Source organism: Puntigrus tetrazona, chromosome 24 (assembly GCF_018831695.1).
Source record: "Puntigrus tetrazona isolate hp1 chromosome 24, ASM1883169v1, whole genome shotgun sequence".
Taxonomy (NCBI): Eukaryota; Metazoa; Chordata; class Actinopteri; order Cypriniformes; family Cyprinidae; genus Puntigrus; species Puntigrus tetrazona.
Genome location: NC_056722.1, coordinates 6,723,541 through 6,741,181, shown reverse-complemented (window position 1 = coordinate 6,741,181; position 17,641 = coordinate 6,723,541). Strand labels below are relative to the sequence as shown.

Genomic DNA, 17,641 nt, shown 5'->3' with positions numbered 1-17,641 from the left:
TAGATACACACTTCTGAAACTTTCTCGCTCACACACACACACACACATTCCATATCCGTTCAGCGCACAGTTTCATCAACCTAAAGCTGGCTGAACTTCAACAAGTTATTATATTGCTCTTGTATGCCGTGCGAATGTGGCGTAAAAACAGTGATGCATTATGATGGCCTTGCTTTACAGCCGTCTGAGCGGATGAAATACGGCTGAGGCAGCACGTGGAGTGTGTGTGGAACACTTATGGGCTCTGTGCAATGAGATAAATGTGTGTGCATCTGCAGATTTCCAAACACTACAGCAGATAATGCCCGGGCACACGGGGCTTGGCTTCTGAGAGCACACAGGTAATGATTAATCCTGTTACTATTTCACACACTCGGGCGCTTTTCCCAATTAAACGCGTCAAGATTTACATTTACACTGGAGGGCTTTATTACTGCCATCGAACTTTAAGGGCATGCGATCGATGTTGCCAATATTTTCAGTTCTTTTGAACAGAGCCGGTGATGTATAATACACTGTAAAAATGTAGAATTTTTACTGTAAAAAATACGATAGCAACATCCACCCCGGAATGCATAGGAACCTGTTTCGAATCCGGAGGACTATAAAAGATCACTGGGTGTTGTTTGTTAGCCTTTAGTGTACCCCTGGTTCCTGTGTTTTGACCCCGGACCGTTCCCTTGCTCCCTGACCATTGTCTTTATCGGATCACTCTTGTGCCTTGCCTCAGATATTGTTTTTTTAAAAAAAGAACCCAAAAACAGCACACGACCAGCTTGTACCACCACCCTGTCTTCAAAACATACCTCACCTTGTAGCATTTAAAAAATCTAATTTCATGAACTGACATAATGCTAATATATCAACCTATTAAAGTACTGGAATCTGTTTCGTAGCTTCGCTATAATACACTGATAACTACTAAAAATGATGAATCAAAGCCAATCACAAGCAGCTTTTAAATACATTTTTTTTTCGCTTCCAAAAACGGTATACTACCGTGAAATTACATGTAATGTCCAATATGGGTTTTGATTGTATATAGTAAAAGACTTTACTGTTAAACAATTAAAACATATTTAAATGAGTCATTTTTATAGTGCATTGCTGAAAAGTTGTGGGGGTTGTTTCTTTGTAGTATTTTCTGATCACCAAAAACTCTTTTTCCAAAACGAAAGAGTTATATTGTTTGTGAATATTTGTTAAGCTACATTTGATTTCTGTGATCAAAGCTGTATTTTCGGCATCATTACTCCAGTCTTCAGTGTCACGTGATCCTTCGGAAATCATCCCAGTATGCTATTTTTTATTGTTATCAGGACATTTCAATGTGATCCAGTGATAGTAATTTCCTCTGAGCAGTAAGAGAGTTCATTAGCGGAGCGACGCATCCATAACTCTTCATGCGAGAGACATCATTCACTTCTTAACATCTCCTGAACCCGCTGAACCCATGCTGAACCGGTTTGCTGCACACAGATCCACCGGTACACAATGCATTTTGTGTGAGTACCAACTCTACACTGTTTCAATTGGCTCTCTGCATTGACAGATTGTTGAAACATGTCAAAAGCGGTATAGCAACATACTTGTTATGCTGAGAAAGCTTGTTAATGCCCAGAGGGATGATATCATTTACTGCTGGGCACAGACACACTGTTGTGTGAGTCATGAATTATTCAGGCCTGTGGAGAGGAGAGAGGCCTGTTAAACAACGTGTGAATATATGTATATGAAGGAAATTATTGTATTTGACAAGCGCTCTCGGTGTGACTCCAGACAGATGTTGCTGATGATTGATTTTGGCTCTTGTAATATAGTTAGCAAATGTTCTTGTCACTTGTTGACAAAACTTGAGCAAACAATGCGTCAAAAGTCTGTGTGGCTCTGGAGAGGTTCGCCGGACGGATGCGTTGCTGTTTTCTGCAAATGATGTCATATTAGTGCACCAGAAGAAAACAAACTGCGGGAATCCGTTTTACATTTCGGCAAGCTGCTGGATAAATTGTATGAATTGGTCACATTCATATGTTTCCGTGCATTTTGCTTATTTGTTTTTCTGAAAGTCATACTTTATCAAATCTACAATAATAATAATAATAATAAAACAGCAGAAAATGACTGTATCATTCATAATCCTGTGAAAAATCAATACGGAATATTCAAGGAACATTGCGTTGTACTTCTACAACTCTTTAAGAAACGACTGAACATACAAAACATAAATTTACTTACAGAAATATCCAATACTGACATATTTACAGCATTTAATATGTATTTTCAGCATGCTAATACTGATATACTGAGGAGACCTAAAAATGTATTAAATAATCATGGCGTTAACTGCATTATTATTGTTTTCAGTTGTCATATCAGTGGTATTATGTTTTCAATTGCATTATTAAATTGCTTACTTGTTTACTTAATATGAAGTGATTAATTTCTGTTCTGTTGTGATTTCTGCTGCCAACTCATTTCAAAGAACTGACCTGATGTTAAACAAGACAGCACTTTAAACCCTAAAACCGAAGCATTTCTGCTATTGTTTAACTGTTACTTTTGTGTTATTATACTCATGTAATATTTACTTTTTTGCCATTGGACACAAAAGGTGTTTTCTCTGACACAGAACAACACAATAAACATATTGAACGCTTTATGGTTACTAAAATTGTAATTTCCCTGCATATTTCTCCCAGTTGCATTTTGTATATTGTTATATTCACTATAAAATGGGTCGTTTAGCTTCGGGAGGAGGTTAAGAAGTCTAAAAATCGAAATCACTTACAGATAAAACTATACAAATGCGTTGATACAAATATGTATAGGAAATATAAGTCAGTTTTTATTTATTTACGTATTTGTACACTTTAAACACTGAAACAAGTCTAAGATTGTACGTTTTAGCATCAATAAAAATGTACAAAAATGTATGGGTAACACTTTAACACATTAGCAATGTTGCATCTCTTGTGCATTTAAAGCTGTTTTCAAGCCAAAAAATTGCTTTCTGTGTAAAAGAACGGCCAAAATTTCAAATTTTGTCACATAAATAACCTACCTAATCCACATTTTGAAGTTTATACGTGACAGAAATTATGAGCGGGAGAAAATGTCTTCCACAAACACCAGCAAACGCTAACCGCTAAAGCTAACTCGATGCTGCTTCATAGATTCTACAGTCACATAAAGGGTTGATAAATACATTCAACACATAATCTTTGAGTTCCTGAAGCAACGCTTTGAGCTTTATTATTTCAAGGGATGAATATGTTGCATTATTAAAAGCTGCTTTCCTCTGCATTCAGCGGATCCACTCACTGCCTGTATTGTTTGCTAAAGGGAAAAATAATATGATCTGCTGCTGTTGTAATGGACAGCTGGTGAATGACAGAATAAGTACACATAGTGCTGCTCCTCGGCTCTGACAGGCCCGCAGCGTGGAAGTATTCTCCAGGTTTGACTCATTCAGGCTGGTCAGGGATGGAAAATGAATGCAAAGAAATCCAGCCCTATGTAATGATGGTGCTGTATTGGGAAATAAATAAATACATACATATATAGATAATAAACCCTCCAGTGGTTTCAGTGCTTGTGTCCCAAAAAACTTAACAAAAAGCAAATCAACCCATCAACCAACCATTCATTCATTTAATCGATCGTTGATTAATTCAATTGATTGATTCAGTTCTGATGGATTGAAGTAAAGAGGAATGAAGTAAACAGCTTTATTAAGTAGATCTGCTGTGGACTTAAAAGATAATGGCAAAAACTGAGTAAATACAGACAATATTGTGTCTACAATATAACACAAGAAGTTCTTATTTAGTGACCCGGTGGCGTATTACAGAAAGATCCTCACCTTAAAATCGTATCCATTTCAGTAAGGACCACATTTAGGACAAAAGCTAAAAACAACATCTTCTAATCGTATCTTTACTACAGTCTTAAACGTAGAGCAACCCCACAGCTAGTATTAACATCAAACTTATTTGAAAGCTAATGGAAAGACAGCTTATAATTGTGCTGAAACAGACCTGAGAGTGGAAGTTGAGGAAGCCGTTTAAGACTTCCTAGCTTAACTATATCATACGACGTGAATATGAGACAGAAACTCATACAGGGGCCTTTTTTGCCCCAATCTCTCTTGAATCTTAGGACTTCATCACATGGTGAGATGTGGCCTTGCATCACGCTCATGACCAATACTGTAATGACATGTGCATTTTAATACATTATGTTTTTCATAACTGATTAAGTTGGCAGGTTAAATAGGCAGCTCTATATCTAATCTTCAACCTGGTCTCAAAAAAATGCATACCTTTTTCACGTACCCTACTGTACATTTCACCGCAATGCCAAAGAGAAATGTCCACTGAGTGGCACTAAAACACCGGCACAATTTATTATGTTGATATATGTACATATTACTGTGTTTTTAGTACGTTAAATATTTAAGCTAATGCACTTCAATCTTTTTTTATCGGAAGCCTTCTTATCAGAAGGTATTCCATTCAGTAAACTCTGTATAAATATAAATCTGAGATTATGGGGGTTAAGAGTTTCCATGTGCGCTCATCTCATATATTTGATCAGCCTCATTTGACTTAAAGACAGCATAAATGTACGATAAAGCCTTTAATGAAAATTCATAATTTGTTTAATGTTAACTTCAATCGTCTGTTTATTTTTACAGTCATGTTGCAAAAAAGAAAAAAAATAGCTAATGTTAAACAATTAACTGACTGCAAGGTACTCCCACGACATACTTTCATTTCTGATCAGGGCCATGAGCACTAAGCACATTTACTGCGTGTGCATTGACAATTTTCCATTTTTAATGCGATTAAGACAATGCTCTGATTAAGAATATACCACGTAAGAAGAGATTAGAGAAGTGAACACAAATCAAATTAAGACGTGGAGTATTCCTCTTTTAGTCATGCACACACATTAATCAAACTTTTACCCTCGGATAGGACTTTTTGTCGTATTTTGCGACAGGATACACACACGGCAGTGGTGCTTAACACTAAACACACGGCATAGATTCAACAACACTGTGTGTAATGTATATATATATATATATATGGTGACGTAATGATGTGTGATTTATTAATCTATGTGTCTACTATAACATATAAAACGGGAACATGAAAGCATTATTCCAAAAGCAACTGATGTAAATACCTTAATCATAATATTGTCTTTTTTAGAATAAGGTAAATATTTCGACTACTGATACTCATGTACACGGAGTCATTGAGGTGCCGGTTGAACTTTAGAGATGAAAGTTGTTTCTTTCTGTGCAATGACTGCAAAAAAAAACGATTGTATCATTTCATTGCTGGAAAACGATTAGTATTGAGGAACTATTTTGTTAAAACTCTCTACTGGTAATTGGGTGCCTTTTATTGGTGGCTAAAACTAATAAATCCTAATGGATCATGTCCCAAAACACACGACAGGAAGCCATTATTTAATGGTGTGGTAGATGATGGTTTGTGATGTTTGTAAAGGTCCATCAGGATTTCTGTTTTGTTGTTTTCTTCAGCGGAGTCAGCGTGGACTCTGTGATAGTGTTTGCCATAAATGCGATACATTGCGAGCTGCGGTGCTGTTTGTAGTTGCGGTGAACCTATTTGGGACGAAATCCAGGGCCATTTTTTACTCCTAGTCCGTTCCCTGGTGTGTGTATGTCAGTGTGTTTCAATATATGCAACACATTGATATGGAACGGTAATTAAATGTCTCTAATGCACACACAGAACGAGGAAGCTAAACGACGTATGATGACGTGCGCCCTATTTTCACCTGACTCCTGACTATACTCAGTTTCAAGGGCACGGGGTGTTAAATAGAATCGAGATCGGGCCTTAAATTCTCGAGGTCTCAACATCGTTAGCTTCGCTATCATAGCGGTGTTTTCAGCTCAGCCTGAGGTCATTTAGGATCAGCAGATGTGGTTACCAGCCCTGACGGCTGTGTTATTGATGGTCTCAGGCTTTAACCAGACGTTTGGGTTCCCCGGCGAGTGACAGACTCAAAGTCATTCTTTCACTCACTAGAACGGCGCTGGTCTTCCTGCATCCCTAAACACACCTGGCTTTCTTTCTGCAGCCTCTGTTCCTCTACTTTCAGCTGCCTCTTTGTCTTCTCTGTGGAGAAAGCCAGTGGAGCTGATACAGATCCGCCTCGCTTTGAAAGGAGCGTAACTTCACGCTTTGAAAGGTTCACCTGGCACCGCCAAACAACAGGCAGCGTTTGCTGCCAAAAAAAAACGAGATTTCCACAAGAAAACAAGCAGTATGCCTCGTGTCAACACAGTCTCATAAGAAAACGTCACTCTGGCGTCTTTCATCGGGCGCCACGAACCCATCAGCTCTGAATCCAGTACAAACCACACTCAGACGTCACTCTCCGGTTCGTTTGGAGGATTCCATACATCTCCAAAACTAAACTTCATTCAAAGCCGGTACCATTTCTTGTCTTCATGAGTTGTTTTTTTGCAGATTGTCCAAGTTTTTGTTGCCAACACACTGAAAAATTGGTTCGCAGAGTTGGCAAAATAACAATACATATGTTTTATTCGTTCATTAGCACTGAAAGTCCATTAACACTGTAATTCTATTGTAAGTGAGATACCATGATGGTTTTAGATTTTATTTTATTTATTTATATATCTAAAAAAAAAACTTATCCTGCATGGGGCAAAGCAAAAAAAACAAACCAAAAAACGTATGCTACAATTTTTCGGTGACACTTATTCACTATTAACTATGACTTTTCCCTCGTAATTTGCTTTCATTAATAGTTAGTGCGGTAGTTAAGTTAAGTGTTGGGTAGGATTAGTGATGTAGTATAAGATCATGTAGGCATTAATATGTGCTTAACGACTACTAATAAATGGCTAACGTTCTAGTAATATGCATGCTAATAAGCAACTAGTTAAGAGACCCTAAAACAAAATGTTTTCATAGGAGAAACTTTAACCTTGAAATGATTTGTCATTACTGAATTCAATTTTTTTTAATGCATTTCTGGATATACTTTACACTTCACCCAGACCCAAACTTTCCATCTCAAGCTCTTCGTTAAAAAAATAGAATTCTGCTAATATAGATACCATAATCTAATCTGTTTATGAAGTTATTGCCGTGTTTACCACGGAGGAGATTACAGTGACATCGAGGTTCATTTCACACAAATATAATTATCCTGTTTTGTCCTAAACTAATGTGAGTATGTATAAAGAGAGTTTACGACGGGTTTCTGAGCCAAAAGCATATACAGTTAAAGGAATACCTATAAATAATATAAATACCATAAAAACATGTGGTTAAACCCACTTAAGTGTTCTGCATCATTTACACATCCTAATATCTGAAGCACGCTGAGGCTTTGAGGGGTAATTCCCTTTTCATGTACTTTTATTTCTTTTAGCCATGAACCGAGTCTATTAACGCTGTCATACTGTACATGGCAAAGACAATACTTGAGCGAAAGCCCACGAGAGTTTCAGCTTTCTGCTCTTCAGGTAAATGTAAGTGGAGTTCTGCAATCATTATTTTACTCTTTCATTGTAATACGAGACAGACTTTCAAGGATTATAATGCGGCTAGAGCGATCGTTCATTTCCAGGCCGATTTAAATGCCAACTTTTTAGTTTCTGGCCAGGTTTCAGCTGTAATAATTACTCGACCGCCAGATCATAAACAGCAGCGTTATGGATTCCGTATGGCTTGGATATCAGATGATTATCACCTCCACTAATGCATCCAAGATACAGCAACGAGCACAAACCAGCGAGGCTTTCCCTTTAAGGTGTTATTTGTATTATTTGAGGAGATCATCAGTCTCACACCTTCAATCTCGTTTCATTGATTCCGAAGTCATTAGCCTGAGGGTTCACATACATTTTCCAACCTGATTTATGAGCGTTCGATACCGACGTGAGTTTAGTTCAGCTATCGAATGAAGCAGATCGTCTTTGACCGGTATTACATGCCAAACAGAATTTGCGTAAATGCAAGATTTTTTTTAGCAGCTATATTCTGCAGAGCAAGCGCGACCGTGACATGATGTTGATCCATCAGAAGCGTTTCTCATAATCAGACGCGCTGCTGCTAACGAAAGACTAAGCGATTGTCATTCATATGTATGAAACAGCTGCTCACACAGGCATGCAACCGCGTTATGTTTATTTTATTTTACAGACGATCCCAGAAGTGCTGGATCCAAAGTTTATAGTTTTCAATCAGCGCACTGATGTCTGTGGCACTGCCCGAAAAAAAGACTAAATCATCTTTGGAGCTAATCTAGGCTGGCTGTTTTGATGCCGCAATGTTTTATTCACATCCGACAAAGACTATTAGGTAACCGGATAGGGCACTCAAGGCTTTTCCCGTTCCCGTCGGTCATTTTTGTGTTTGTGGCACAATGAGTGGATAGTTAGTGAGCCCATAATGCATTGCAATGTAAACATCATCCTACTGATGTTCAAGATATTCAGTAATACTTTTGCTCACAATGAACTCCTTATCGCTGCTAATTAAAGGGTTAGTTCATCCCAAACAGAGAATTGAGTCATTACGCCTCCTCACGTCGTTTCAAACCCGTAAGACCTTCACAACACACACGGAGATATTTCTGATGAATTTTAGACGTTCTGCTAACATTACCTTTATAACTACATGTCAACTAGCAGCATTAGAGTATCAGTAGACTATCTGCTTCATATCTTCAACACTTTAAACTTTGCAATTATATCAGTCCTTAAAGTACATACATTTTAAAAACAGTGATTTAAAATATATTTGAAAGCAAAATGTATAAAACGCATAAAACATTTATGTATAATGCATTATAAGTTGTTATTAAATGCTTTAACTCATTATAATTATTCACAATGTGCGTTGTAACATTATATATTTTCATAAATAATTATTGCCTAATGTGTAATTGTACAGTATAACAATAAATTGATCGTTTTTGTCGTATGTGGTTGTACTCATGTGGCTCACAAATCGTTCATGATTTAAAAATATTTTTATAATACAATATAAATAAAGGCTTTAAGCAAAGTGCTACAATACACAAAGTGCATTTAGCATCATTTAAGAACATTCAATTCATTTTTTTGCATTAGTTGAGTACAATAAACTCTTTTTTAGGTATTTACATAATGCATTACCCTGCAGTTCTACATATATTACAAAGTGACACTGAGGAAATCGAAACATTTCACGATAAACTTCTCTAACTTCTATTTAGATTGAAGCACTAAAGAGCTTCAAAGGAGAGAGACCCGATGGTTTCCCTTCGGCGCTGACATAATCAATCAATATCATTGATCAGTTTGATCCGATCTGTCACTTAAATGTGAAGAAACTAATCTCCTCTACATCCTTTACAGACATTCATGAGCCTCATCATCTCCACGGGGTCACAACTGGATTTCATTTCTCCTGCTCGCGGCTCTCGTGAGCCGGGATGGAAATTAGGGCCGATGAGATCCATGTCTTGAACAGGTTGGGGATTTGTAGGATTTGTAACGTTGTAGGAGTGATATTAGGGGTAAGTCGGCCCCGCATGTTGAATAAATCATTCACCGATGTTTAATTAAAGTCCTGAGAGATAAATTGGCCTGACTTTAATAAAGTTTTGATGAATACCTGTGTTGGAGAAACTCACGCCTCACGATGTGCTCCATTTTAATATATATCACGGCGAGGATGAGGAGGGAGAATTAGTAAGACAAAGCACTTCATCACTGCATCAGAAGAAGAAGAAGAAGAAGATCGCCTCCAGACTCAAGAGAGTAGATACAGAAAGACTGAAAGTACACTTTAGCCATATATTTTAAATGCATTGTTTGATGTATACTTACAGTAGTGCCACTTTAGCACACTTAAATATACTTCCAGATTTCTTTTTTTGTTGTACTCAAGCACTACTTCTACACAATACTAAAAATACAGTTGCAGGTTATTTTATTAAACACATGAATGTGTGAGTTTACTTGAAATCAACGCATTTCAGATATATTTTAGTATATTTATTGTATACTAGGGTCAACAACAAAATGAAGTGTTTTCAAGGCATGTAATGTCTTAACATTTGGACATTTTTAAAGCGTTTTCAAAATCAATATATTAAAATAAAAAAATATATATATATATATATATATATAGCACACACATGCGATTGATATCATCTACAAAACGAGGCTCGAATGGATTTTGTGTCTTCTGTGCGCGATTGGAGCTGAATTAATTTAATACTCGGGTTTGAGGTTCAGAACAAACGGTAACTTGAACGTTTGAGGAATATCAATACAGTACGTCTCAAAAGAGCTGTAAGAAGAAATGAAAGAAAGCGGTCTATATACAGAAGTTCAGGTGCCATTCAATACTTCCAATAAGCTGCCTTCATGTAATCCTGCAGTGAAATCAAACGCCGGCCGTCTCGGGATTCCAGTCAGAATCCATTAGTAATTTCCTGCTGAGGTGCGATTCTGGTAATCTGGGAATCGAATTCCAGTTCCACAACAAATGAGATAAGAACAGCAAGAAAACAGCTCCTCGTCCTGAACCAACCACTTCAACAAGCATCTTGCAATTTCAACACAAGTAACGGGGCAGGTTCGTCAGGAATTCAATTCACTGTAAAACGGTTTTGCACATACATTACCATATACATGTATAATATTACACTGAAGTATCATACTATTATTTTTGACATCTTTGGTGTGTATTATATTTCCATAATTTAACAGTGGTCAATTATGTATCATGCTTATAACACCTCCATACATTAAATCAATGATTTATTTGAAGACATTGCACCAGTTTTTGCTCGTAAAATAAATACTCTTTTAGGTAGAACAAAACATAAAATCCAAAGGAAATTTGTATATATATATATATATATATATATATATATATATATTATATGTGTATATATATATATATATATATATATATATATATATATATATATATATATATTTTAAGTGCAAAGTATATTTACTAGTTGATTTAAATGACCACATTGCATGGTAATAAACTATAAAATATAAAGGCACCAATATACTACATCTTTGTACCTTTTTCTTCTTTTTTTTTTAAGCAATTTACCAGTCATTAACTGCCATAATTGTGTTTTCAATACCACAGTTTAATAATATTTTTTTCTCTCACTTTTTTCTAAACAGTGTTTTTTTTAATTATTATGACTTCTTTTTTCAAAGCACCGCTTGATCAAGTTTCGACGCCACGCCAGAGTCACTCGGGAACGCACATGCTCTTGTTGCGAAGCAGGTTCCAGAGATAGATGAGATAGATCAAATGCGAGTCATTCCCTAATTGGACCCCACAGTGCCCGGTGTCTTCAAAGGGAACTACTTTTGTTTTGATCCCCTAAATTGAATTGGACTGAGCTGCTGGCATCTCTTGTGCACATTACACAGCTGCTGATTGGCCCTCCCCAAACACGGTCCTCTGTCCAGTCGCTTTCTCTCTCTCTGGGAAGCTGGTGGCAGCCTCTTTTTATCGCACGGCTATGGCAGTTGTGGAAAGAATCCATTATGCTGGGATCTCCAAATCCTCAACGGCCCAGAGTCAAGATTAAAAGAGTGACTGCCCACACACATTTATTCTCATCGTCCCACCGCAGCTTCGCTTTACATCGTCAGGCGGCCGCTAAGAGCAGGCTTTTTTTGTTGTTTTCCAGTGGGCCGATGAATATCTCTTCTTTGCCAGATTATTTGAGTTTATGTTGGCAGTTTGTGCTGACTGAATGAGTTCAGCGGCGCCAGTTTATTCCTCAGAGGGGCTTTCCGTGAGTTTGTGCTCGTGCCATCAGAGCCTTTGTTCGGTTATCACAGCTTGTCAATGACAATAAGGTTGGTATGTCAGTGTGAATTAAGATGTGAGGACAAGCGCGGAAGCAGCGCTGCGGTGGGCCGAGCGTCGGTCATTATGCTCCGAGTTCAGAAGTCGTGGCATTTAGAAATCTGATTGAAAAACGACAACCTGCTGTCTTTGCACTTCAGTGCTTCTCGACTGAAGCGGTGATTAAACAGCTCCCTCGCTCTCGTATGTTAGAAAGTAACAGTCTGAACTAATGATTAAACACTCTACTTTTACTATTATTATCATTGTTAATTATTATTTTGTATGAATGCACCTGTTTGAGTCTGATACTCAATAATACAGCTGATTTCTTTATGAATAGTGTGTTATAAGTGTGTTAAAGTGTGTTATTTCTGTGAAGGGCAGCCGAATTTTCAGCATTTTGAAATATAAACATTTTGTTATATTAATAATGTCATTTTTGATCAATTTAAATGTGCGAATAAAAGCATAAAGCCCTTTGAAATAGCCGTACCGACCACAAACGCTTGAATACATTTGAACTGATTGTCAATGACGAAGCCCGTGTGACTTCTTTGGGGATCTTTCCTGCCTTCAACTTCATGCTCAGTGCTTGTATAGTGCGACAGCACCGCCTGATTGTACTTCTTAAGCCCAATGACGGCCTCGCAGCCACTTCTTGTAAGCCGGTGGCTGTCGAATCCATACAGACTGAATCCGAGCTGTTACAGCGATGATCATACGGTCTCTAAAAGCAGTGAAAATCCATTTTAATTTAAATGCAACACTACGGTATAAAGCTGTGCTGAAATTAGTGCTCTCTCAAACACCCCCATCTCAACTCAGAGTCTATTAGCAGCCATTTTCAGCGATCACGACATCCATCCCAGTGCTAAAGCCCAACGGGACTCAGAAACTCAGAGCAAGTATCGCTAATGAAAAATTGTGGTTGAAACCACTCTATACAATACTCCTGCCTTAAACTCCCTGGTGGCATGTACTGTACGTTGTGTTAGTAAGATTTCTTAACCGTGCGCAGCGCCTATTCATGCGACCTGCTGACTTCTGAGATTTCAATGCAATTTTTTAGCGCCACAACCTTAATAAGTCCACCGTGTGTTAGCGGTGCCAGTATATAATCTCTGACATGCACTTCTTCCAATTAAGCCAGTATCTGTGTCATTACTGACACTCAGTAATAAACCCGGTATAAATGCGTTTTCTCAGAATTTGTGGTTTTTCATGCACTACCCGGTCTTGACTGGGCTCGAGGCTACAGGTCAGAAATCTGTGTGAGGACACGGCCGGTTCAGAGGCGGACGTGTCCACAGATGGAGGGCTTAATCAGAGCAGCATTACATTGATTATGAATGTGTCTGGCCTAACAATAGGCCGAGCTGATGGATGCATCTATCGGAGGCACGCGCTTTGATTGACCTTCAGAGCTTACTGACTTTAAAAGTCTGGCGGAGGACTCAGAGGGAGAACTTGGATTGTAATTGGGCTAAAGAGAGAGGCAGAGCGGACGGTATGGATTTTGCATTAGTTTGTACCGGTGGGGAGTGTGCTGTGGAGATCAGCCGCTCGTTTCCATCGGGAAAAGCAGACGTTTGTGTGAAATCTTAAGAGTACGACGGCAGAATCAGCAGCAGCTGTCAATTAAGCCTTAAATGACTGGAAATGCCTTCAGTCATGCCACGAGCAGCTGATGTCTGAAACTGGCTAATGTCTGTACAGTGTATTTCTTGTCCACTGGGGCAATATGGAGACTGGAACGTGTTCCAATCCCTGCATAGGCAGCGAGCCTAACCTAGAAAATGAGTGCACACTCTAAACTAAAGCACCGTGCGCAATACTTCTTTTGAATGAAGGGTAGGATTAGTTTCAAAGAGAAATGTCCAGTGTGGCGCTTAAACAATACGTGAACCCTGGCACGTTTTTGTATTAAGTAGATATAGGTACATATTGCTGTGCTTTTATTACGTTAAATACCCAGGGACTGCCGCTAAAAGTTAACGCTCTATCATGTTGGAAATATGCCCTACACCAAATCCAACCCTAAAAATACCCAACAGTGTTATCAAATGCAAAACTGATATAAAAAGGCATTTGTTGATGCAACCGTGTCATTTCACAGATTTGAACTGTTTTGTCAATCCTAGGATTAGCTCGTCGTCTCTCAAGAACATCTCTGTACTCCGTGATCAAACGTCTAGTAAAATCACATAGATATGAAGCTGGAATTATAGTCATAAGTCATAACATGGTATACTTTATACTTCATTAATTGAAATTCCATTAATAAAAGGAATAAAAGGAGTTTCACTGCCTCTATTGTTCATTTTTTTGGATAACTGCAGTGATATGCATTTATTAATATTTATTTTGTGTCTCACTAAAAAGTGCACCAGGTACGTTTAAACCATGAGGTTTTGTCAGTCACAGCATGTCAGAGAAAATGCCCATGGCTCTTAAGTTAGACATTAAATGAAAAGGCTAAACTATTTCAAAAATGTTATTTATTTTAAGTCTTGTTTTGAAGTCTATTTTTGGAAACGAGCTGGCGGCAGAAATCACACGGATCAGAATGAAATCTGATCATTTCAAATTAAGTAAACATTTTAATAATGCGGTTTCAAACAAGGTCATTGATATGACACCTAAAAACAACAAAAATAATCAAATGAATGCCGCAATTTAAATATTCATAAGGATCCATTTAGGGTGTAGTCAATATGTCAGTTTTGTACGTTTAAATGCTAAAAATGTGGAAGTATTTGAACGTTTCAATGCTAAAAATAGCTCAGTTTTGTACGTTTTAGTGCCTGTAAAAATACAAGTAAATGTACATTTTATAGAACCATATTTAACATAATATGCATACAAATTGAATCTCATTGAATATGCTGATTTGCTGCAGAAATAGTGATGCATTTTATTTCTCAGCATTCACAGATGAATAAAAAGTTCAAAAATGTAGCGCTTCTTTTTATTTTATTTGAAACAGAAATCTTTAGCAACGTTACAAATGGCTTTGCTGTCAATTTAATGAATAAAGTTTCCTTAAAAAATTAAAATCTTACTGACCCCAAGCTTGTGAAAGTGGCCCAGCTTTAGCGAACATTAATATGCTATAATGCTTCCCATATTCTCTTTGAACTGTTATATATCAAGACTACATTTGGCCAGTGTGTAGAATCCGAGATGAAGCGCTGGAATAGCCCTTCAGGATCTGCATGCATATGATATATAATGTGAACTTCTGCTGTATAATTCTGGCCTGTGAGTCATGAAGAAGCAGCATGTTCCTTTAATGTTCTTCTACTGCTGTGCTCGATGCTGTCTCTCAGCTATGTGCTTATTACGATTACACCAATGGATCTAGCGTCGTTTTCTTGTCTCGAACGCCAATTGTAATTTATCCCTTAAGAAACAGGTAAGCCAATGCACGCTGCTAAGCCTTAACGAGAACCTTTTGTTGGGTTCGATATGTTCACGCACAGCCAAAATTAATTATTTTGCACAATTCTGATGTGCATCGTTAATTCAAAAAATGCAACGGTTAATAACCGAGGCCAAACTAAAAACATAAACTCTATATCACACAACCAGTCCTGACATTTCAATTGTTTTACAGTCGCGGTGTCTTTTCTATTTAATAAAGCCCCTGTGAATGTGTGATGAGCAGCTGTAATTGCATGATTCGGGGTATTGCCGTGACTAGTCATCGAAGCACAAAAGCACAGCGATGATAAAAATATGTTGTTTGATGACTCACGTTTGACAGTCTCTAATTTTCCCTGCGTTCGTCCAAGGTTTGCAGCTAAAAAACGCCAGTCTCTGCCCGAGTCTTGATCTCTTTCTGAATAACGCTTGGATTAATAAACTTCCCTGACGAACGGCGGCCGCGAGTCCCAGCAAAGTTCACAAAAGAACACGACGGGCTGGAATAAATCCAGCTAATTCGGCGGAGAGCATCGAGGAGAATGAGCTTCAGCCCGTGAGGCTCCCCGAAGCATGCAAATAAAGCAGTTCTTTGCATTCGAAATTGCATTATCATTTGCATTTATGTGGGCCTTGGCTCTTTTGATAGATAGCCTCTTCCCTTGCTACGGGACTTCAGAAACGTGCAATGATTTATCCGGATCGAGCCAGCATGTGGAGAGCCTTTCCCTGACCGGGATGCAATCGGTCGCAGATTACAGCAAAGTGCTTTGGCCTAACCAGAGGTGGAGTCCTTGTGTATCATTACGGAGCAGAATCGCGGCTATCTCTCATTCACAGCTATTAATAGCACTGGTGCATTTGGCTGACAGCAATAGCGATATCGATGGCTGCAGATTCAGGATCATATCCATTATAGATTCTACTGTGAGAGAGCGAGGACTCCGCTGCGGTCCTTCACTGCACTAATAGAGGTGAACGCCTCCATATTATACATCAGAAGCCGCTGGCTCGTGTCACCCTTCTTCGTTTCGTAGGACGTCTCTTCGATCCTCATTTTTGTCAGATTTCTCCTCGCCGGGGACCCAGCTGCATGTCATTCGATGCACGATGCTCAGAGAACAACGAGATTCAATCAGCGACGCCGCGCTCATCGTTACAGCTTCTCCAAATTGATCAAAGCCTCAGCGACACGTGCACGACGAGAGACAACGACAGCTTAGCAACGGCGGCGTTCAGACCGAGCACGAACGAAAAGGCATGGAGAAATAACTTGTTTGATGCTGATGATGACAAACTGCAAATGCAAAAAAGAGGATGCATCCGTGACCCTACTACGAAGAAAAGACTAGTGCGTGGAAGAGAGGCACTGACTCAGATCTTTAGTTGATGTTTTGTCATTAAACACGGAGCCACATCACACGGAAACAGCTGCAAACAAAGACACACACACACACACACACTTGTTGACAGTCAGCCAGTGGCGTCTCTAACACACACACACACGTCGGACCCTTGATGTCATTCGCATAGGCCTTGCTTCTGTGCTTTGTCCTTCAAAAGACCAAACGAGGGTGTCATAGCGATTTAGTTGCGGATCTCAAAGCCTTAGGAGTTCTCCGTTCGGTATGAATCACGAAGCGTGAATCAGGCAAGACAACATCCTCGAGCGAAACAGCTGATTAGTCTGACGTGTATTGTGCGCTGTGTAAGTGTGTGTTTTGACGTGGAGGGTTAGGGGCTCTAATTATGTGACATGAGCAGGAAAGCAGGGATATTTTGCACGCTCTGCCTTTCAGAAGGACACGAGGAACACGAGTGAAACTAATTGCTGAGGTGGCTTTGCAGCAGAAGGCAACCAGGAGCAATGCAAACACAACAAGTAAGCAGCGGCACCGTTCATCCAGTCAATTAAAAGTGCACAGAGCGGGTGGATAAAATAGATGCGTATCCACTAGGTGCGTGAAAAAGAGGGAAATTCATGCAACGTGCCAAGAATGCTTCTTCTGTAGGCTGGGTAGTTACGGAATGACGTTATGAGCGATTAACCCTTGCTTAACCCGTGCATAAAATGTTATTACCTCCGTATCGTCCTCATCCTCCTCGCTCGTAATCAGTTCCTCCGGAGCTCGAATAAACCACCACTGGATCTCTAAGTAAACCGAGGACATCCCACTTTGAAAGGCACATGCCATTTCGATGTTCTGTCCCTCCCTTGCAGTGATGTTAGTGGGGAAATCGGTAAACTTTCCTGCAAGGGAGACATAGCAAGTTAAAAGTCTAGCAGTGCTTAACTCTGTCACTTGGAAATAAACATAAAT

At 38.8% G+C, this 17,641-nt stretch overlaps 1 protein-coding gene across 1 annotated transcript in view; it reads right to left on the bottom strand.

Annotated features, from left to right (window-relative positions):
- The window catches only part of vstm2a (V-set and transmembrane domain containing 2A), a 35,168-nt gene that overhangs the window by 16,340 nt on the left and 1,187 nt on the right, over positions 1-17,641 (bottom strand). The window contains exon 2 of the mRNA XM_043225625.1: positions 17,402-17,571. Coding sequence (XP_043081560.1) covers positions 17,402-17,571 — 170 coding nt within the window. The remainder of the gene's footprint in view (positions 1-17,401; positions 17,572-17,641) is intronic.